Here is a 23317-nt window from a genome sequence, read left to right on the forward strand (position 1 = left end):
AAGAAAGAAAATATATTAAACTTTATTCAAAAAGCTTCTTGTAGAAAAACCAAAGCATTTAATACAAGTTTGAAGATGGATAAGTCTATACCTTAATTACTTTTCAAGATTCTACTACAGAAAAGATTCAATCCAAGACTTGAGGTCATGACCCCACAACCAGTAGCCCTGAGCAAGATATGACTTTTCTTACTGCTTTACCCACACTCACATACAGTAGTTTTGAGTATCCACATGATAAAGTCCATCCCCAGCAATTAAGTTTTTCAGATACAGGAGGACTGTTGAAAAAGAACTATTGGAGAACCGATCTAATATCATGCCATTAAAAAAAAAAAAGTCCAGCAGTGATCAATTAGTTTGATTTACTTGCAAATATTTTTTTTTAAATTTGTCTTCCAGTGCAGCCACAGAGGAGTACACAACCAAGGAGCCATGCAGCAGGTTCAGCAAAACAGCCAGTGCCTTCAGTCCTATGAGAAGGTATCTGAGTCCAGAAATCGGAGGTCACGGAATGGCTGATGCCTCATGAGGATGCCGTTGCTAACAGCAGCCAACAGCTTCAAGATGCTTAACACTGTACAACACCAAAACACATACAGCATGACAAACCACAACTGGTCTTCTAGCTTCTTCAGACAGCCTTCCTGAAAAAGCTGCTCCAGATGGCTTAAGTGTCCCTTGCAGTGAGAATACTTCTCCTTACAGCAGCTTTCAGGGACACAAGGTGTGAGATGCCAAGAAGCAGCTCTTGCCTTCAGCCAGTCTGTGTAGTTGTGGACCCCGCAACACTGCAGCTTCCTCTGCATCACATCAACAGCCCTACTTCCAGGATCCTGGGAGCATGACCCATTGTGCTGATAGACAAGGTGACCCATAGCACTTTCCAGCTGAGAAGCCACCCTAATAGAGTAGACATGTGCCAGAACTGCTGAAGACATTTCTAGGCAAACAAGGAGCAACAGCAGGTACATGAAAGTCCCTTGCCGATTGCGGGAGCTCCTGATAGAAATAGAGACAGCCAAAACTCCAGTAGGTAGCAAGATAAGTGCAGCTGCAATAGCCAACCAACCAGGGAGAGACAAGTAAGACTCCTGAAATAAGTATCTGTAGTTCTTAAACATCAGGATCACCAAAACTCCACCAAATGCCTGAGCTGCAGCAGAGCCCCAGAAGACAAAGCCTAGAAATCTCAGGAGAGCTCGAGCAGAGGACATGAGCCAAGGATCCTCACAGCACCACGAAGATGGCAGCATCGCCACAGCCCTAACCCTCTTCACTATGCTCATTCCCACAAGCCCTGACCCTTACCATCAATATTTAAGAGGCTTCCACCTCACTCATTCAGGTGCAGCAGATGAAATCTCCACCCAAAAACACCTTGAAAGGAAGCAACACTGATGAGACCTCTCCACAAAAAGCCTACACCCTGCATCAGTTTAACCACATGCTGCTGCTGCACCTTTTTCATTGTAGCCTGCAAAAACCAGGAGAGTATGTACCCAGCTTGCTGTAGAGTGGTCCCTCACACTGTTGTCATTGGAGACATTTGAAGGAGGAGGGCAGCTGGAAAAAGGCTGCACCACTCTCATGTGTGGAAAAGCTAAATGTAGAGACATAGTCAGGGCGGTAGCCAACAGTGCTAATTCAGATCACTTAGACTGCCCAATTCTACAGCAGTAGCCAAGATGGCAACAAATGCACAAGTCAGAGCCATCAACCAAGGAATAGTTTAAGCAGAGTTATTCAGTCAGGAATTTCCACAGGTGACACTCATCTAGGCTCATTATCCTCCCCAATACCTTTATCATTCATTCAATTATGTAAGGGCCATAATGATGTTAATAATATTTTGCCCTTTTTCACTCTGCGAGATTTCTCTGTAGATAGCTTCAATTACTCAAGTCACCTGGATGAGAAATCCCTGCCATTTCACACCTGTACCCCTCAGCTTGCATTACCAGTGATTCGACTGACTGCTATAATGACTGAATTCAAGCCACAGTAAGTACTGTATTAACTTTTCCTTGTGCATAAAGAAACTGAATTACACACCAGCTAAATCACTACACAACAATCCCAAAGGGAATTAACATCGCTTATCAGCATTACCAAAGGAGCATTATTACTCAAACTTGTGATACACATAAGCCGAGCACGATAGGTAACCTGCATAAATCTTTCCACAGGTGCCAGGAAGGCAGACCCCCAAGTCCAACAGTAATTCCCTAATCACCTTGATGAAGTCCCTTAACATCTCTTCTGCTTTTTGAGATATAGAGCAGGACTAATACCACAGGCACCCAAAAGGGAGAATGCAGAGAGATGATCCTCATTTTCAGAAACATGAGCACCTGCAAACATGGCAGAAAATCAGAATAAATTGCTGCTTAATCCCTAGAACCCTGTAAAAGTCTCAGCAAGGCTGATGATCTTACATCTGTCAGACATTTTACAAGAACCTATTGCTATTATATACACTACGCACACACAGATGTTGGGTGGATTTCCATCAAAATCTCTTTCTATGTGCTGTACAAACAAGTTATTAAGGCTAATTATTTTGGAATTAGATAAATTGCTTTTATTATTTTTAATCTTTTCATTAACAGTAATTAGCATGCAGTGATTAACTTGTTAAATCTTAACCAAATGCTTCTTTCAAAGCTGCTCTAGGATGTATACCTTCCTGCAACTGTTCTCTGAATTCTTTGTCTGCCCTCTCTCCTGCTCAGCCTGCTGCTACCCCCCCCCAGCCCTCCTGCTGTGTTAGTTTTGCTGCCATTCGCTTCTTTTGTTGAATGTTTTTTTCTCTGATTTCTGTCTTCTGCATCAGAGAGAGGGAGAAGAGGGGGAGCAGAATTTCGCCTCACATCTGCACACACAAGCAAGCTACACCGATTTCATGTTTCCATGATGCAGAAAAGCTCATCAGAAAAGTGTGAGAAAACATATCAGAAACATATCAGAATATACTGTGAGGAGTACTCATTTTTAGCTTGCAAGCTTTGCGAAAAAAAACACACAAACCTGCCTCTTTTCCTTTCTGCCTTCCCCCATGTTCATGAAGCTAAATGAGGTATTAAGAAATGAGTTACAGCATTATTTACCTTTAGATTATTCCACATCTTTGTTCATAGCAGAACAAGCGGACTAGAGATCACCCCTGCCTGCCAGTTCACCAGCATTAGAAACTGACTGGGACCCAGTCCCCAGGTAAGAACTCTCAGCATCCACTGCCTACAGGGGGGATAGAGCACACTCAGCACCATAAAAAAGGAAACTGCAGCAGAGGGGATTAATATTAGCTGAGTTATCTAAAACCCCTCACCCACTTCATGCTACGCAATGCCTGGGCACTCAGGAAAAGAAAGCTTCTGCTCAAAATGTAAGATGAAGGACAAGAAAACCAGAACTGGTCCCTGAAGTACCCAAAAAAACCTAACTGGCACCCTCAATAGCACTGCCTTTGTGCTAAGTAATTATACCTCTGTGTGTGGACAGAAGCTTGAAAAAAGCAATGAGCAGAGCTATCCATCAAGAGACTGTAATGTGACAAAGAGAGTATAGGTATGACAGAATAGGAATGCTTCTCTGTTTTCTTTCCAGTGGTAAACAGCATAGTATGATAAATATTGTCCCTGTTTTCTTTGAAGTTGTTTCTGCTTATGAACTGATGAGTATTGAAATTCAAATATGGGTGGAAAAAAATAATATATTGTAGATAAACTGTTCTCTGGAATGTTGCTGAAAGCATAATCCTTCAAGTTAATAAAATGTCAACTATATTTTTTTTTCATTCGCTGCTTTAGAAAACTGTGACTGACATTAAACAGCTCTGATGTGCCCAGAAGGTCAAAGAGGTTCAATCCATCTGAGTCCAGCAGTGGGACCGGAAGGCCATCAGGTCAACTTTGTGTTTGTGCAAATGCAACATAGGCTGATGACTAAACTCATCTTGGGTAGCACAGACTGTCATATGGATTGATCAGGGAGCACATCTGAGCTGTGATGGGCAACAATTCAAACCAGCATGGCCAGCTAGTCTGTTCAGACTTGTGTGAACAAGGTGAAACCTAGAGGTGGCCATGGCATCAGAGTACAGTTACACAAGCCCATCTCAGAATTATTGTCAAGTAAGATAGCACACAGGTACCTCTGAAATGCTAGGCAGTGGAAGGATTTCAGGAAAATTTATTCCAAAGTCGAGAAAGCTAGACTTAGTAGGAAAGTACTCCTACGAGTGCTACAAAGACACTGGCCTGAGAAAAACACACCTCCTGTTCTCTTCAGGGCTCTATGTTCACTGTCCTTTCCCCAGGCCCTCCCCAACTCAAGGCCTGTAACATCTGTGAGGGTTTATCTCTCCTCATACCAGAGAGAGAGCCTGAAAGCTTCCTCGGAATGCAGAGACTAAAAACATCCAACCATCTTTGAGAAAGGGGCTTCTTCCTAGTCGGGAGAGTGTTCGTAAGGGAAATAAGCTCTAACCTCCTGGCTATAAATCTTCCAGAAAGTGTATCTACACTTACAATTATAGAGTGATAGAATCATAGGGTGACATAACAGTTTGGGTTGGAAGGGACCTTATAGATTGTCTAGTCCCAAGCCCTCTACCATGGGCAAGGAATCTTCCACTAGACCAGACTCGACAATCTTCTAAGTTTCATACAGACCTCATATAAAAAGAGACAAGATCTCAAAGCCTTGGGCACTGCTCTCATTGTCACAGTGACTAATTAGAATCACAAACAAACCCTAATGCTGTCTCAGCATTTCCCCTGTGACCTGTGCACACATGAAGCTATTGCAGCTGGACCTTGCAGGTGAAGTTAAAGCACTCTGAAAGAAGTTTGTCTTCAGAGTTAGAACATTTTTAAAGGTCTTGTAGATTAAAGCACAATTACAGCATGGGATATGACTTTAAAGCTTTACTAAAACATAGAGGTTTTTGTCAGCTTCATCTGCTCCACTTTTACATTAAGCTTCTCTACCACTACCCACCTTCCTGACACCTTCATTGGTGGAAACTTGTGTGTGACCCATTGGGGCTGGCAAATCCAGAAAAAGTCTAAATGTGTACCATTGGTATCACTCCTCCCTTCCCTGGTCCCAACCCCATCTGCTGGCCCAGGCAGTATATCTTTCCCAAGTTAAAAAGACTTCCCACATAGTTTTTTTAGTTTCCAAGAAAAGCCCTGGCTCCATGCAAAGTGGCAAAAAAAAAGTAGTTATGGGGGACGGGGATGGAGGGGGGAGAAAACTAAACCAAACTAAACCAAACTTTGATTCCTCTCAAACAGGTTATTCAAGCTATGATAGGTATTCATAGGACTGGGTACCAATCAGAGGCCTATTTTTTTAAAAAACTGAAATTTGCTGAGTACATTGGCTTTTTGAGAATAAAAACACTGTTTTATGAAATATATCATAATACAGGATCACTCAGACAGCTCAAATGCAGGAAGATGAACAAACCTGGTTGGACCCTGAGTTTACAGTTGCAGCCATTCACAACCAGTTGCCATAGTAACCAAAATCAGATGATGTTGCTTTGCATGAGACTAATACCTCCCATGGAAAGCTTGAAGCAAACAGAGGGCATATGATTACCACTTTATATTCAGGGGAAAATATACTCCCCTCAGGCACTGATCTACGATTATGGGGATGTTTGAACTCAAGTCGGTCAGATGTTTACCCCTAGCTCCGTTTGCCAGACCAAAAGTGACCTCTTTTGTGATTGAAGAAGCACATCAAATGCTTTCAGAATTTTTAGTTTTGCTTTTAATATTCCAGGTTTTCATTGGTGTTGAAAATATTGAAAATCAAATATCAAAAGTTTGCTGTTTTCATGTACTTCCCTCTTTCCTTCCTTTTATGAATTTAACATAAAAAAAAGGACTAAAACCTTTTTCTTCTTTTCTTGTTAAATTTCATTTTTCCCTTCCTATTTTTGTTTGACAGCCTGGAATTGTTATGAAATTTCTTATGACTGGGATGAATATAGACTATCAAAGGAAGAAAAAAGGAGGGGAGAAAAACCCCAATACCTTCTGTATTTCTGTCACTTTGGAATTTGAAGAAGATTTTAAAATACACAGAATGGCAAAAGAAAAAGAAGGTGAAATGAAAGGGGAACTTCTGAGTTTTTTAATAGCCTTTATTTTATTGCAGTTGGTAACAAAAACAGATCTGAAGAAAAGACACTTTGTAAAACCTTCAAAAAATTACAAAAGGACAGAACACTGTGAAATTCAAGTCACCTTGACATTTAAAGTATTTTGTGACTTTTTTTCATTGTTTTCAACCATCACTAGCTACAATATTATTCATGTGAATGCAGTGCTCTCATTTGTGTTTGAAACCACATGCAAGGCTTCTGGGCATTTTCTGAAGTTCTAAAAATGCTTTTAATATAAAATAACCCTTTAATTGTTAACTCACGAAAATAGCCAACACATTTCTCTTTAGGGAGGAAGTCAGGAGTGCCTGAATGCATTATCTGGAAGTTATTAAAGACCTGACAAGAAGCTTACACTTGTCAGAACTTCCCGTGAGTAAAGATTCTTCTCTGTTAGGTCTCCTCAGAAAAAGGAATCCTTGTAAATTTCTTTTTCCTCTAGAGAAGGATTTCATGCAAAATTGGGCTGGAGCCCCACTGGGCCAGCTTTCTCCACAGTATCACCTGTGAAAACTCAGGCAGGTCTCGGCAATGCATAGGTTTCTACTTGTGACTCTTTTGCCCAAAAAGTGAATGAATCTAGCTGCATGGCCACGAAGCAGCCAGTTGTGAATAAAAATTTGGATATCTTTGTTTCATATTAATACTATAAAATCTATATACGGCACCTGGGACAACTCTTTCAAATCAGCTTTGTGATAAATCTTAAAATCAGTCAGTCTCAGCATCCTAAAATACTGGGGTGCTTTTGCAAATATTGCATTTGGATACTCTGTTTATCAGAGGATGCAGGCTTTTCAACACACTTTGAGCTTCATAAAATTTAGTCTTAAGTCATCAGAGTTTATTACAATATGGAAGCTTGGATCCCAACGTTTATAGTGCGAGGTAAATCTATACTCAGTGTCAGTTTGTTCTTCAGAGCACTTCAGGAGACATGTATTTGTTCTGAGAGTTACGGGTTCCTATAACTACTCAAAACTAACTTGAAGGAGAAAGATTCAGCATGATTTTATTGGAAAAACGCTTGATTATAGGTTCACTTGAGCAGAAATTTAGGAGGGGAAAAAAACCATTGTAGCAGTGATGATGTGATGAGCACGGGACTACTTCTTAAATACTTGTCCTGTAAAATGACAGATACAACAATTTCTTTAAAGATGAGAGCATTGGATTACCTTGGTGTGAGCACCTTGTCAGACCTCTCCAGACCTGTAATGGGAACTCACTCAAAAGAATAAAATACATGCAGCTTTTGCTTGATGAACTCATTTGTGAAGAGGAAGGCTGGCAGGGTGTAGGTTCTTCTCCCAAATAAATAAATCCTTTTTCAACTCATTGATTGGGGGGGGGGGGAATCAATGAAAATATTCCTTTTGTGTTATCTGACAAATTATTAAAAGTTCAGCTTTTTCACCAAGAAAGATGTTAGCAAAGAATGTTGTCAGCCTACAAGGCAACTGAAAATCTAGCCAAGTCAAAGGAGTATTTGATAGAGTCCTTGTCTCTTTTTACTGGCGTAGTACTAAGTGTATCTGTATCAAATGTAATGTTCCTCTCATTCCAGGTTTTATAGTGACTATACAAGAGAACTTATTTTTATTACCTTTTGTAAGTCATGATAGAAGCATATAAAAAGTCAACTTTGTCAGAATTAGTCTTACAGCACATTTGAAAGAAGTGGAACCAATTTTAATGGGATTTTTATCCATTTCCATTCAGATGAAATGCAGACTTTAGATGAAAAAAAATCAAAACCAAAGATATTCGCAATCTATTTCTGTGCCCTATTTCTATCTTCAGTCTCCCCAACAAACAATTGCCTTCCAGAAGCATTATGCTCTTAAATGGAGATACTGTCACTGACATGGAAAGGATCTATTAGGTTTAAAATCATACAAGCATCTAAATACAAAACAAAGGCAAACAAATTAAAATATGTTTGAACATGGAATGTTAAAGGAGAAAATGTGAATACATTCCAGTACCAGGAGAGGTGTCTCTGCTAACTTCCAGACCAATGACAAGTATGACAACTTGGCATTGTCTTGCTAGGAGTCACTTTATTTCAGAATTTAATCTACTCATCAAAACTTAATTTTCAAGCCCAAATGCTGAGAATCAGGGGCCTTTTCATAGGCTCCTGTGGTGTTTAAATCCAGTTAGGACTATTCAAAATATTCCAGTATTCCAAAAGCATTTTACTTTCTCCCACAGCACCTTGACAGGTGTGGTTATTGTAATCCAAGTCCTTCCTCAGCACCTTCCAGCAGAACAGGGCTCTGGAATATGCTCTGCATGAGAAAGCCCAGAAGAGACTGCTTTCCTGCCTACAGCACAGTTTTTCTCAGTACAGATAATGGTGCTGACTGGGTATTTGCTGCAGTATGAGAATCCGTGCCCATATAAACCAAGACACGCGAGTATTCCCATTTTCAACAGTCAGATAAAATTCAGAGACTCAATGTGAGGCTGAGGGATGAGCAGGTAGAAAAGGATCTGGAGAAAGACGTGACTAGGTTTACACAAATTCCGTTAAGTGTTGCTGCCAATGAAACAGTGATGAAGAGTATAGCTGCTGAACCAGGACAAATGCTCAAAATAGTAAAAAGAGAAAAAGCATTAACTGGACTTTTCTTCTTTAATCCACTTCCAAAATTTGTTTGTGGGCTGTCTGTAACAAAACAAAATAATTTTCATGATTGGCACTGTGGGAACAATTACTCAGGACTGAACAGAAAATAGCTCCATAATCACAGAATTACAGAATACTCTGACTTGGAAGGGTCCCACAAGGATCATCGAGTCCAACTTCTGGCCCTGCACAGGACCATCCCCAAGAAGTCACACCATGTGCCCAAGAGTATTTTCCAAATGCCTCTTGAACTGCAATCTCGGTGGTAACTGTGGTCTTCCTTTTGAAGAGAATATAATGCCAGATTGTTTAGGGCTACCATGAGCTTTCATCCAAAATAAAGCAACTAGGTATCACCTCAACTCCTATTCCCCACCACCACCCACTCATCAAACACAGCCTGATGCAGTGGCTGTGTGATTCAGGCAAGGAGAGGGACACATGTTTAACGTTGATCAGAGGGTAACTTTACAATTGTTTGTACACATTTCTCCTCCCTCAATATTCATTCGCGGGTGGAGCATTGGAAAAATATTAGAGTGTTACAGGCATAAAAAGCAATAGAAGTAGAAATCCATTCCTTTGGGGAACCGAACAGGCATTTTGAATAATTGATCAGGCACAACAGGTAGATAGACAAAAACCTCATGAATTCCAGTTATGGAGAATTTCAGCAGTAGTGTGAAATTTGAGGCAGAGAATCTTACGTTGGTGTCTGCTCCGGTCTGAAATCCTCCGTGTGTGGGAGAGGGCATTCAAACAGAAGTAAACACTGCAACTCTACATCACTGGAAGCCAGGTGGGCCTCCCCACACACAAATGTAAATGGTCAGAAGCTCCATTTAACAGCTGTCCCAAGATGTATGGAGTGAGGCAGAACCTCTGCAGCAACCCAGACCCTCTACCCACGCCCCCAGGGTGGAGGTCATCAGACAGCTTCTTTTTCTCTACCTGTTTTCTCTACATGCTGTGCTGACACATTTCGCCAGCACTATGTTCACTTTAGAAACAAAGTTATGTTTATAGACCTGTTATCAAGTGGAATGCACAAGAAGGCTATGGCAGACGCCTTATAAGAGCTCCAGTTTCCAGAAAATATGAGATTCAAAGGGAGTGGAGCTGACTGAGAAGCAACTTTTGCAACCAAAGACTTTCTGAGATGAGAAGGAGGGAAAGGGCAGGCAACAGCTCAGACCACAGGCCTTCCAGAGGTTTGCTTTGTCACAGCCTGCCCTCTCAGGACCTTCCCTTTCCCTGTGTACAGACAGGGGACATGGTTTCCTCCCTGCAAAATGCCAGAAGGAAGATAGGGCATACTCCAAGAGAAAGATTGTGTCCACTGAATTCCTAATAGGAACAAGCCACCTCTAATCCAAATATTCAAGGTTTATTCTGTTCTGGCTGTTTGCATGGGTTTTGCCAAGTGGCAGCCCCATTCATTTTAACGTAAAAATGTAGCACTGCTCAATTTGTCATTAATGACAAGTGCCACTTCAACAAATGCTTTTGATAAGCCTTAAAAATACTCAAATATCACACAGGAACGACGACAGAGCCCATCAACCTGACTGGCGCTGTAAGAAACACTGCTGAAAAAGACAGTGTTCCTCTAGATTTATAAACCACTAGAATAAATGCAAAATCTACTAAATACACACATTTTCTAGGTTTGCATAGGTTCAGTCCAGCTATTTAACCAGCTTTATTTGTTACAAATACATACACAATTTACCAGGCAGCAGTGCATTCTGTTTAATTAAAAAGATCTCCAATATTGCTGATGTCGGCTTCCAGAAGAGTAGCAACTGTGGGTTTAGGTTCACCATGTCTCAATGTTATTCCTTAAAAAAGTAATGATTAAATGTTTGCTAATGGCTAGTAGTAAAGCTTTTTATAAAAATACATTGTCCTTACAAACAAGTAGATTTCAAATACTGTGATCCGTGCCTCTGTTTCACAGTGTTCCTCTGGACAAATTAGCAATAAAAAGCAGAACTCAATTCAACAAAACATTCAGGTGCTATAGACATGAAAGCACAGGAAGAGAAGGCAATAAAATGCGCTTTGATAAATGAAAAAGCCTGCACTCGAAGAGAAATATGAACAAGCACCCAACAACACTGAGATAAGCAAGCAGCCCAAACTAGCACATTAAAGCAGACTTACTCTTTTTCTCGGTCGTGTCCTCATTCTTAGAAGTGCTTCTGAGAAGGCAGATGGCAGAAAAAGATGAATGGGAAAAGTCAAAGTAAACTGGAATCCTACCAGAGATTTCAGGGTTGGAAGAAAAGGTCCATGCTAAGATCCTCTGCCTTACGGAAGAAATTCTGTATGAGGAATAAAATTTGAAAGCCATCAATTAATAAACATTAAAAAAATATTAAAAATTTCCCTAGCCTAGGAAGTAAAAATTTTCATGAGTTTAAGCTAGGACCTGAAATCACAGACCGAAATTTCCAGATTTTGGAGGGGGGAGGATTTTTGCAAGAATTTTTTTAACCTTTCAGGAAAACTCCATAGATGTCTAAAAAGTTTATTTTGAACTTACTTTACTGACAGACTTTCATTTAAGAATGACCTTTGATTTCAAGGGTATTTTTAAAAGTACTTTATGGATTGTGATATAACTCAAAATAACGTGCCTAAGGGACTGGAAAAGTTTTCTGCAACAGTTTCTCCTTTGAGAGTTTCAAGGTATCTTACCCTTTTTTTTTTTTCCTAAACCAAAATGAAATCAGATTTTCCAAAAAACAGAATGGAGGGTACACTGTCAGAAAAAAAGACATTAAGGTCTTCATAATTTTAAGGAGAAAAAGGAGATTTCCTTGCATGTTTCCATTTTATGACCCAGATCTCATCCTGCCTCAACTTCTGCAAAACCTCCTACAGGCTTTAAGAATGGAGAAGTTGGTTCCAGCACTTGGCTGAATTGCTCTTATTTTCAAGGTAAATGCACCTGATAATTTTGAATGCTTTCTGATCTCTTTATAGACCGAAACATATAACTTAAACAGATGTATGTAAACAAATTTAGAAACTTTCCCTTCAGAGTATGTGCATGAAAGAATTAGCTGTTACCCACATTAATGAGTTTTAATACTTTTAATACTCAGTAATCCTACCATGTGAACCTGTATAAAAGAAAGTATAAAAAGTATAAACCTGTATAAAAGACTCAGCGGTCTTTCATGTAAAGAAGAGAAAACCCTAAAAAACAAATGCAATTGACTGCATAACTCCACCATAAATTCTGAAGAAAAGTGGAAATACAGCTTTCCAGAGCCCTACTGCATAATTAATGGTTTTGAGCTTGGTTATAAATAAAGTATCAACAAATACCATTTAATTTCTGGAGCTGAAATGATACGAAATCTTATGAACACAAAATATGACCTAGCCTGCACATGTTTATTTAAATCACCTCACAGGTAAATTCAAACTCTTTAATTTCAATATGTAAGTATTGTCATTTTAGATGCTAAACTACTAAATGGCCCACACTGACAGAGCTGGAAAAAGCATGAAAGAGGCTAAAAACCTGAACAATATTAAACCATTAGTTTATCAGCATGGATGTAAGATATGAATATTCATGCGGCAGATAATATTTTTGTGAATAGATTAACAGGGGGAGATAGGTGCTGGCTTTTGAATTTAATTTTCATTCTTTCTCAAATGAAAGAATAAATCATATCTATGCAGACTGCTTAGACTGGATTTTACTTGAATTCGAATAGCTGCAAAAATTGGCATATCTAGTAAGGTTTGTTTTGTAAAAAGGGATCATTGAGAATTAAAAGAACCTTTAATTTGAAATCTAACCTTTTTAAAAATATATATAATAAAAGTCACTTAGTGCACCACCTTAGCTTAGATTGTGTGCTGTTTGGCTAGGAATCATCTTGGGGTGAAACTAAAACCAGTAAATTATCAGAAATACCAAGAAAAATAACTATATGCTATCAAGTAGCAAGAGGTAATCAAGAGAATCTGGGCTTGGCAGTCTTTCTAAAGTTGGAAACACCTTTTCTAAAATTTTTTGAAACTATTTTCAGATGATAGAAAAAGGAAAAGCTGCATATAAAGGAAATAGGAAATGGAAATACATAGTCTAGAAATAGGAAATACATAGTCTACCCCAAGCATATTGACATGAGAGTGAGATGAAGAAAAAAATAAAGATTTGTTTTTCTGAGTTCTTAAATACCTAGTAAATGCATCAGAACCTGCCACATAATAAACCAATTACTTTTAAATGGAGAGTTTATGGTTTTAAGTTAAAGATAATTTTTTTTAACATGTACCTATCTCTTTAGGTAACTAATCTCAGAGAAGTACTGACACAAGATGGTCTGCTAATCAAGAAGTTATAAGTAAGAGTTAAATATCTCACTCCTTATAATGTCTTGCAGGATAGGGAAAGTGGGATAAAGCTCAGTGACCAAAACAAGAGAATGGATACTGAAGATGTGTGAATAGCTGTTCAGGGAAGATTGTCAGAAAAACTTGAGTGCAAGTATAAACTTTAAGAAGGACAAACTACAAGAAAGACCCCTTGCTGCCATTGGAACTGCTCTGAGATTTCCATAAAGAGCAGTGCTAAAAACTAAGTCATTTTGTTGTTGATGCCTTGCACATGAAGGCAGGGAAGCAAAAGAAGGCTGATCTCTTAACATGTTTGACATTATTCCCTTTTCAAATTTTATTTGTATGCCTTTTAAACTGTGTATTTTCATGCCAGATATTTCTTCTCAAATTGCATGGCACTGTGTTCAGTGGGGTTTAAGTTCACTTGACTTTTCAGATGAACATCACAGTCCTGGTCATCAGGTATGAGTCTGCACCAATGTTCTGATTTCCCTTCAAAGAAAACCTAAATATGGGAGTATAAAAGGCTCTGCTAGCCTTACCAGTAAGTTTTTGGCTTTGGATAAGTGGGAGAATGGCTGCAGAGTATCACCAATGACACAGTCACTTGGGATTTTGGTTCAGCTGCGATACAAGTGAACAAATATTGCTTTGCAACTAAATAAAAACAACCAGAGTGTGTTTCAAGGACCTTATTTCCTTCACGTGTCAGCCTCATACCAAGACACTTGTGTGCAGGATTCAGGCTGAGTCACATCCTCTTCATCCACAGGTAGATTGACTTTTGCCCCATTGACATTTATCTGGGAAATGGCTGCACTCCTCATAAAAGAAACGGGTATTTATTGAATATTACCATTAGAACATGGCACTCTCAGAAAAGGCCCTATTCCAAATTATACTTGATCATCATGTGCAAGACCATGTGTCAGTTTTCATACTTTATGACCCAGATTTTCTTTAAAAAATGCCATGGTAGTGTTTTCTTGATTTGCTTTGTATCTTTCAGATATTGCAACCTCTAGTGGCTTTTTTTTCAGAATAGTCATTCAGACATATAACATGAAGGACAGCTACCTAAATTTCTATATCTTCTGTTATTTACATTCCCTATGCCAATGCAGAGCCAGAGTTCTTGTTCTCACACTCCTCTGTATGTTACCTGTACAGTTTTTCAAGACTCTCAATTCATTTTCACTAGGAGGACTTTGTTGCCTTCAGCAGCCACCCCTGGCTTTTGAAGGTAGGTGGGAGAAGTGTTATTTTTTTGTTGAGAATGTACTTCACTCTTCTAACTGCATCATGAGAAGGAGCTTTTCAGACATTATCACTAGTCATAACTGCTGTAGGAAAGCATTGGAACCCTGCAAGAAAGAGGAAAATTTTATGGCAAGAGTCTGACACTAATTCTTTCCATATTACCATCACTGCATTTGCCCTGCCCGCAGATCCCACAGACCCCCTCCAGTTCCCTTTGAGAGAACTGAGCCCACCTCCCACCAAGCTGCACCATAAGGAGGAACAGACAATATTCTTCTGTCATAAAGATCGTCTCTTGAAGTTAAATCCAGTATGAAGGACTTAAAAACCAGAATTCTCAGGAAAAAAGAAAGCTATAAATTCAGGTCCCCTCAAGTAATGGAAGCGTTTTAAAGGCCATGCTCAACTACCTATAAATCTGGGAGTATTATTACCTTTCAGATTAGAGTCTTTAATGAGAAGCAAATTGAGAAAGTACTAGGATAATATATGATTAAAAAATTAGTATATCACTGAGAGCAGCAGGGACATTTCAGAGATGAAAACAGAAATCACATTGCTAAAACAGCTAAACATTTAACTCTCATCTTTTCTATGCCTGTGCTGGGTTATTGTTTCTGAGTCCTACGCCTTGTCCTTTAGCTGTTTGAGCCACAATATTTTGCCTGCACTGTCTCTAATCAGCCTCCTGCTCAACTGACAGGCTGATCAATTAGAGCATCAAAGCACAGTTCTTGAAGCAATAGCCTCAGGTCATCTATCTGCCTGGGTCATTTCCCCCCACACTGGCCCAAATGGATCCACCCATACTCTACAACACCAGACCTGGCAAGTTTAGCTTTTATATAATTATTTAAGAGAAGTTAAATTTCCAGCTGGACAGGGAAGAGACATCTCCAACTTAATTTTGTTAAGGGAGAAACTGAGACAGACACAGTCAGTGTATCTGAGATCATTCCTCACTTCATGTCTCTGGCTTTCACCCACAACCACCCTTCAGTACTCAGCCCTTGAATGGGAACTGTATAGATTAATGGCAACTTCACATAACATAAAGCAGAATAAGGCTATGAAGAAACTGCCATGTAAATTGTCTGTACTAGCCATTAAGTCTGATCAGATACAACTTTATTTTCTATTGCTCAGTCCTCACAGCTAACCTGAGATACAACATGCAAATATTGATTAAGGGTAATGCCTATGGATTTTTTGGATTTTTAGCTTTTTGCAGATTTTAGAAGTAGCTGTAGTTAGCTCACCCTTTGGCACAGTAGTTTACCCATTTACCCAACCCTATTAACCCACTTCATATCTAACTTTCTAAATTCCTTAGCTTGTTTAGACTTCCCTCAAGGTAGGCCTTCTTTCTGATTAAGAACATTTGCACCCTGGCTTGAACAACAGGATACATCATGGTCAAAGCATCCTTCAAAACCCAGAACTTTGCTGGAGCTCCAAGGACCGGATGTGATTTGACAAAGAGGAAGATGAGGAAGAGGGGGTCTCACGACCCCTGTCTCAATTTCCAGAGGGGTGTGCCAGAAGGAGGATCTGGGGGGCAGATAGATCTGGGATTGGATGGACAAATACCTTAAACTGTGGAACCTCCTGGAAACAGCGTATGTCAGTTCTTCCATGGTGTTTGAAAGCCTTCTATTAAAACTACTCTCTTATATTATCTCTACTAATAATTGCCTGGTGAGTAATTTTTTGGCTCCCTAGAGATTCCTAAGGCAACAAGGGCTTATTAATACAGTTGCCCAAGAGCTGCAGCAGAGACTGCTGAAGCTGCAGCGTTTGCAAGTGGACCTGCAAGAATACTCCAACAACAGCACAAGGTATTGACCAGCTTTATTTACAACAGCTTTTACTCATTCATTACCTCCCCCCGAAAATACTAAGGGGAATGCGAATAAGACCACAAATTGCTACTGCGAGCAAAGTAGAGAGCAGTTGTACACAGCTGTATGAACATGCAAGCCAAGAGAGCCAGTTGTCATTACTGGAGGATTTTGGTGAAGAAAAACAAAGTGTAACTCCTTTTCCCCTACTTCTGTCAGACCACTACCTGACAGTGCACCATGCCAGAAAAATCCTGTAGCACGAAAGGAACATGCCAGTGCATTTTGTGTACAACCAATACAGAATGAACTGTTACTGTCACTTGCTTCATGCATTTCTGTGCAAAATATGGTCATAATTTCTGTAAAGCGTTGAGTCCTACAAAGATTTTAATAATCTCCTCAAAATTTTATCTGCTGCTTCCAAAGTGTAACTGTAGTCACTAGACCTCAGCAAACTGGATGAATGCTATGTAGAAAGATCAAAATTTTTCTATTTAAGTGATATTTGTTAGAGTCTCAGATACAGCTGTATTGCATTAAAGTGCTTTTGTGCCTTTGCAAGTCTTTTGAAGACTTTTCCTTAAATTGTGACTCAAATTGCTTGAGGAGAACATAAAATTAAACATGAGTTTGACCTGAAACTTATCTAGGCATTGCTAGGCATGCTTATATGCCCTGGGACAGATAAACCACAGTATGAAGTTCTCTGATTTTGTCTATCTACAATCTTTGATGGAGACATAGCTTCTTTTATTCACAAAACAACAAAAGCTTTACAAACACAGACCTTAAGCAGATTTAGCCTAGCCATCATTTAATCTGATTGATACTTAGAGTACATTGACTTGAGTATCTCTTTCTTCTGTCAAACCATGATACTTAATCCCTTTAGCAGTCTGAATTTTTTCATTTGAAAGCTTTTGTGAAGCTTTATATTTTATATCAAAACAACACCTCAGATTTTCTCTCTGAAGCAAACCTGAAGGAGGTGTGCTTACCACACTGCTTACTGATGTCAGTATCAAATGATGAATAAAGCTTGTACCACAAATGACAGAGCCATTCACATTCATTTGCCTTATGCTGGGAATACCTGCCTGAATTTACATTTTCAAATCAATGTGTTATTATTTCTATATCAGTTGTTACTGATGTCATCTTGCAAAACAAAATAATGATTCTCAGGACAGAAGTCGATGCACTGTACTTCATTTTTAATTCTCCTTACATACACTAAAATTCAGCATCTGAATAAACTGTGCAGATTAACCTTATACATTGTAAAATGAAATTTTACACTAATCAAAAAAATACATCCTCACAACTGAAGAAAGTACTGAGTTAGAGGTGTATTCCGTAAATCAAGATTCAGTTCCCATTAACAGTGTAGAAGGGTGCCTAAGAAATATGACATGTCCACCAAAGTTACTTGCACAGCTTGTTAAAAGACAGCCTCAAGCACACACTTAAAGTTGCTAGCGTGAAAGTCAACACTTAGGGTTTTCTTGGTAGCTAATCAAAGTACACAGAGAAGTGAAAAGGACTGGACACCATGGAAAGAGCAGAATGGAGACAAAAAGATTTAAGATGACTCGCTTGTTATCAACCCAAGTAGCTTGCAGTGTCATTCCTCGCACTGCTGTTCTGTGTTCCTAAATAATGATAAAAAATTAGGATGATTACACTCCAGTAATTCTTTGATGAAGCACTTCCACTCCTGAAATTAAAAAAGCAATGAGTAAAACTCATGAGAAAAACAAATTCTTTGTTTATTTGTCTTTGTTTCTCTGATTTTTCATTCTTGCAAAGCACAATAAAAGCATAAAGCAGGGATTCGTGTTTGCAAAACCTGAAGGGAGCACTGAAATTATGTGATCACACTCCAGACTTTGCCATGGGAGACAGGTAAAAAAAGGAATTAGTAAATGTAATCAGAGAACTCCCAGCCTCACTTGGTACCAAACTGAGCAGCTCTGAGGATCTAAACTAATCACAGAACCACAGGATCACAGAATCATAGGATAGTTTGGGTTGGAAGGGACCTTAAAGACCACATAGTTTCAACCCCCCTGCCTGCAGGGGACCTTCCACTTAGACCAGATTACTCAAAACCCTATCCAACCTGGCCTTGAACACTTCCTGGGATGGAGCATCCACAGCTTCTCTGGGCAATTTGTTCCAGTGCCTGATCATCCTCCCAATAAAGAACTTGTTCATAATGTCTAATCTAAAGCTACTCTTTTTCAATTTGAAGCCATCCCCCCTTGTCCTACCACTACATGCCCTTGTCAAAACTCTCTCTCTGACTGCCCCCACAACACGATACACAGTGTAGAAACATAGGAAAGGGCCATCCCCAAGTAGAGGAGGAGTCATGATGATCCAGTTTTTAAAAACAGAGTTTCAAAAGCTCAGTATTGCATGCAATGGGAGTGGTATCACCTTAACTATTATTTTAATACTATATACCTAAAATCAATCTCTTTAAAGAGTTTTCCTGGAGGTCTACACTGAAATTGTAGGCCACACCTGAATACACACCCAGGGTAGGGGTGCTGCCACAGCCCACTCTTGGTGAGCACACCAGGGGACCCACAGAACTTGTAAAGAGAGGTTTGTGACAACCAGAGCCTGTGCAGGTAGTAACTTTGTGTGCAACTGTGTGTATGTGCAATTGTGTGTGTATGCCTGTGACTGCACAGGTGGGATAAGTCTTTCTTGGTGTTTGCCACAGAAGGGTCTTTGCAAGTTTGTATGTGTTCCCTAATGTCTTGTGTTTATTATTGTAGTTTATCTGTTGCTTTTCTGATCTTGATTCTCAATGTATAGTTCACTGATTTGCTGATTAATTATGCCCCATTAATATATCAGTAAGTCACAGCAATCCTGAGTTCTACACAGTATTTCTTTCCCTGTGATACTCCGATGTCATTATGTTATTTTATTGGAGGAAGGTCTTGCTTTTTGCCAGTAACCCTGTGTAACTCAGTACTCTGTGCCACTGAAACACAACAGAAATAAAAACCAAAAGATGTTTATGAACTAATTTACAAATAACATTTCTAGATGTAATTCCTACAAATAAACCCCAACCATTAACAAAAGGATATTAATCTGAGCAGATCAAAGACCAGGTCACTGCGTCATTGAGTTATGAGTTGTGCCCCACCTCTTTTCCATAACTGACCATTAAGCTTCAGGAACTCAAGATGCTAAATCCTCTCATGCTCATCTGATATCAACAGGAGGGGTAGAAATTTGGTTGCCTGAAAGTCAACAGAAGTTTGCAAGAAAGTTCGTTTTTCACTTCATTACCGCTGTTCAGAAAGACAAGTCAAAGCAAGAAGGAAGAAAATTCAGACTATTTTTAGGGTAGGGTATTACAAATTATCTCTTATCCCAGTTTCTGCTACAGAGACCTGGCAGGGTCCTAATGCATTTAGAAAAGGAAAGAATATCAAGACATCTGTGTAATTAAGAGTGATGGTCTTATATTGCAGGAGGGCTACAATTCCAGCCAGTTTTCTAAAGACTGGATTGGGAGTGCAGCTCTGTGTTTGTTTACCCAATGAACATCTGCACAGAAATCTGATATCATGGTTTGCCAGGACTTTTTACTGGAAGGGAGCTGAAATATTTAGAAGTTTATCAGTCTGTTTCTCTGCCCCAAGGAGTATATGCAAGTGTGTCAGTTCTTGTTATTTCAGCCACACTACTTGTATATCCTTATCTAGGTGGTGATTTGGCAAATCAGACAAACTGCTACATAGCTTAAATAAGTTGCGGATTTGACAGTGCAGACAAACTAATACATATCTTAAATGGGACCTTGAGAATTTCTTGTTCACTGATTTTTAAGAGTAGAGGTTTTTAAGCAAAAACTCTCTTCTCACAAAATCCACTGACAATTTTGCCACAGAATCAATAAACAGAAAAAGGAAAACTATCTTTGGAGGTTTATATTTCTGTGTGGCCTTACATTATCTAGATCAATGGTGATTGTTTCTGATTTAAGTCCCTGAGAAAAGTCTTCACACATCAAAAGGTTATTTCCTTATTCAAACATCTGTATATTTTTGGTGGATGCATCCTGAAAAAAAACAGCACTTTTGGCTTCTTTCTTTCACTCTAGAATCAAACAGGAATAATTTGGATTTCTTCAGACAAATTTTGTACATGTATCTGCACTGAAATCTTGACTACCTAAATATACACTGCACCTAAATATATCTCAGAAGGAAACCTGTAAGGTTATAGATAGTATTCAACACATTACCACAATAAAAGTCAAGCAAGAAAGTTGACCATATAACCACAAGTGCTGGCTATGTGCCTGGATCTACTCCTGCTATCAGAGCATGGGTCTGGGCTACTCAAAATTATTCAAGATTTTGGAGAAAGATATCCTTGGGCTGAGGATAGTAATCCTTGGAAACAAGTCATGCAGAGGCCCCCTTATTTCACAGACTAATCATGTGGCTCCCCTGCAATGCTCTGGCATTGGGCCTACCTTCCTACCTACCTTCTTTCCTTCCTTCCTTCCTTCCTTCCTTTCTTCCTTTTCTTCCTTTCCCCAAAACATGTATCTCTGAACCAAAAAGTATCTTTTCAATCTGCTTAGTTTGAAATTCCCAATTCAAAAGGAGTCATTTCAGTGAATAGGAACAATACCTGATACAGCATCATGGTTAAAAGTGATCAAGCACTCATCAAACATCAGCTTGCTTGATACCAACGTAAGCACTTGAAAATGCTGTATGTTACTGAGCAGAATAAGGTTTATGCTTTCTTAGGTGGCCATGGTAAACAAAATGAAATTGTTTTGGATGAGTAACTTGGTACAGATATAGCTTCTCTCTTCATTTTGGACAGATGTTGACAACATTAACTCTGGGGCATAGCTTTGGATTTACTCTGATGTAGTAAGACCCTTCTCTTGTTCAAAATAATTCATACTGTTCAACAAACAACAGCATGAGCTGGCAATAGGAGGTGATACTCACAGAGCAGAAATAACAAGGGATTCAGTGTGGAAAGCAAGTCACATCCCTTTCCTTTCAATGCTACAGAAAAACACACACACACAGAGGCAAAGATCTGCAGCTTATTTAAGACTTCCATCTACAGGCTTTAATGATGTTCAAACGTTATTCTTCTCTTTAACCAAAACCTCACCTGGGATCATGACCATTTCCCACCTCTGCTATAGAAGTGGCTCCTTCCTTGGTTGCCCAGTACCAATTAGGGTCTTTCAGTTTTCTGGACAGATCAGCAACAGTCAGAGTGAGGAATTACAAGCCTTTTAACTATGAGCAACAGCAGTCTCCAGACCCTCCTTTTCTCTTTAAGTGCACAAACATGAAAGCTAATGGAGAGATGGAGGTGAAATTGCTGTGTCATTTACAGCTTACTATTGTATCTGAAAATGTCTTTTGCCCTCTGTGTACCTTTTTATAAATCAGTGTGAGCACTCTCCAGTGAAAAACGTGTACGTACTATCGCAAAGCACAGATATTGTCAGAGGAAAGAGCAACGGGGTAAAATATTTGTATTTTTCCATTTTATGAAGCTTTTTCTTACCTTCCTTGAGGTCATTTCTTTCAAATCTGAAACACTAAAGTACTTAAAAAAAAAAAAAAGATACTGGTAAAAACTTTCCTTAGAAATCATCATCCAAACACATACAACTTGCAAAACAGTTCTCTCTTTCCTCTTTCAGGAAAAGAAAGGTAGTAAGTATGCAATGCCTTTTTGCTTCCTTATCCTATGAAAAAATCTATAACTCAAAACAGTCAAGAAGCTGCTCACACTGTGGAGAAAAGCATACCAAAGGACTAGGTTATTGCATTTGCAAAGATTGCTTGAAAATTTCTCACTCTTCACATTCCTAAATGAATAGAGAAAGGCATCTGCCTTCAAGTCCTACAACATAAGCACCTGAATGCTCAAGATCCCAGCCAAGACTCATTCTGTACTCATCTGTATTTGTGTATTTGTACTGTATTGCAGCATCTCCCATATTTGAGCAAGAATATGACTTCTCAGCACATTTCTGCCACTTGTGAAATATAAACTGCTGTGCATTCCAAAGAATCTGTATCAATTTCATTTTATTCGGCACACATAAAATACATAGATGTGGCAGGTTCCTGGACAACCTTACAAGTTAGGAACCTCCAACTCCATGATCAGAGTTTTCCAGCAAGAGAGGTGAGTGAGTCCTTGAACTCGCTGTTTCTCACTGGCTTAAGCACATGAAATCTTCAGGAATGGATATGTCTCCATCTATGGATGAATAGTGCAAAAGACCACCACCACACTACAGCACTGAGCAGCAAGCATTTCTGATGTTCCCTTCTGCTGTTTCCCCTCTCCCCATGGTGTAAGTCTGCATAGATCTTCTGGTCCAGCCCAGGGATCAGATGACAGAAGAGGGAGAAAAAAATCATTAGACAAATTTATCTCCAGAGACCACAACAAACTTCAGCTGTTCAGGCAGATACCAGGAAAACATCTGTAATAGTGTAGGATTTCAGCACAAAGTATTTGTCATGTCTCTCAAGTGCAACATCATTCAAACAAGTCTCATTGCCTCTTTTCCAATACAAATCAAAACTGTCGGAGAAGTGAACAGGACCATGATGGGAACTGTAAATGTTTACAGCTCCTACATACTATGAATAGACAAGGAGACCCTCCAGTTTTCACACTGGTTGGAAAATGCACTGTCCCTAAATCTCATAAACCATACGAGAACAGTTAGGTCCATGGTAGACAGAAGTTATGGGATATTTATGTCAAAATAGATGAAGCCCAGTTGCCCTGGGTGAAAATGAATATAATCGTATTTGACTTAGTATAGACTATTTATGATTGTATTTACTATAGCTGAGCATATTGCCCTACACTAATCTTGATAACTATTTTTGATGTTATATAAAGCAATATAAAATAAATAAATTTTTAAAAATTCATCACAGTCTTCCTAAGTTTAAAACAAAATGTTCATAGTCATGGAAAAACTAA

General features: G+C 39.1%; 1 protein-coding gene across 1 annotated transcript; it reads right to left on the reverse strand.

Annotated features, from left to right (window-relative positions):
• Positions 1-473: 473 nt before the first annotated feature.
• LOC103757198 (tetraspanin-3) lies at positions 474-1289 on the reverse strand. Its single transcript, XM_008923319.4, has one exon. The coding sequence runs from the start codon at positions 1287-1289 to the stop codon at positions 474-476; it is 816 nt and encodes a 271-aa protein (XP_008921567.2).
• Between the last annotated feature and the right edge of the window lie 22028 nt (positions 1290-23317).

This window comes from Manacus vitellinus, unplaced genomic scaffold, assembly GCF_001715985.3.
Source record: "Manacus vitellinus isolate BGI_N305 unplaced genomic scaffold, ASM171598v3 scaffold_9_pilon, whole genome shotgun sequence".
Lineage (NCBI taxonomy): Eukaryota > Metazoa > Chordata > Aves > Passeriformes > Pipridae > Manacus > Manacus vitellinus.

What these genes read in the sequence shown, in the direction of transcription:
- LOC103757198 (XM_008923319.4), bottom strand. Translation starts at nt 1,289, where the DNA reads ATGAGCATAGTGAAGAGGGTTAGGGCTGTGGCGATGCTGCCATCTTCG.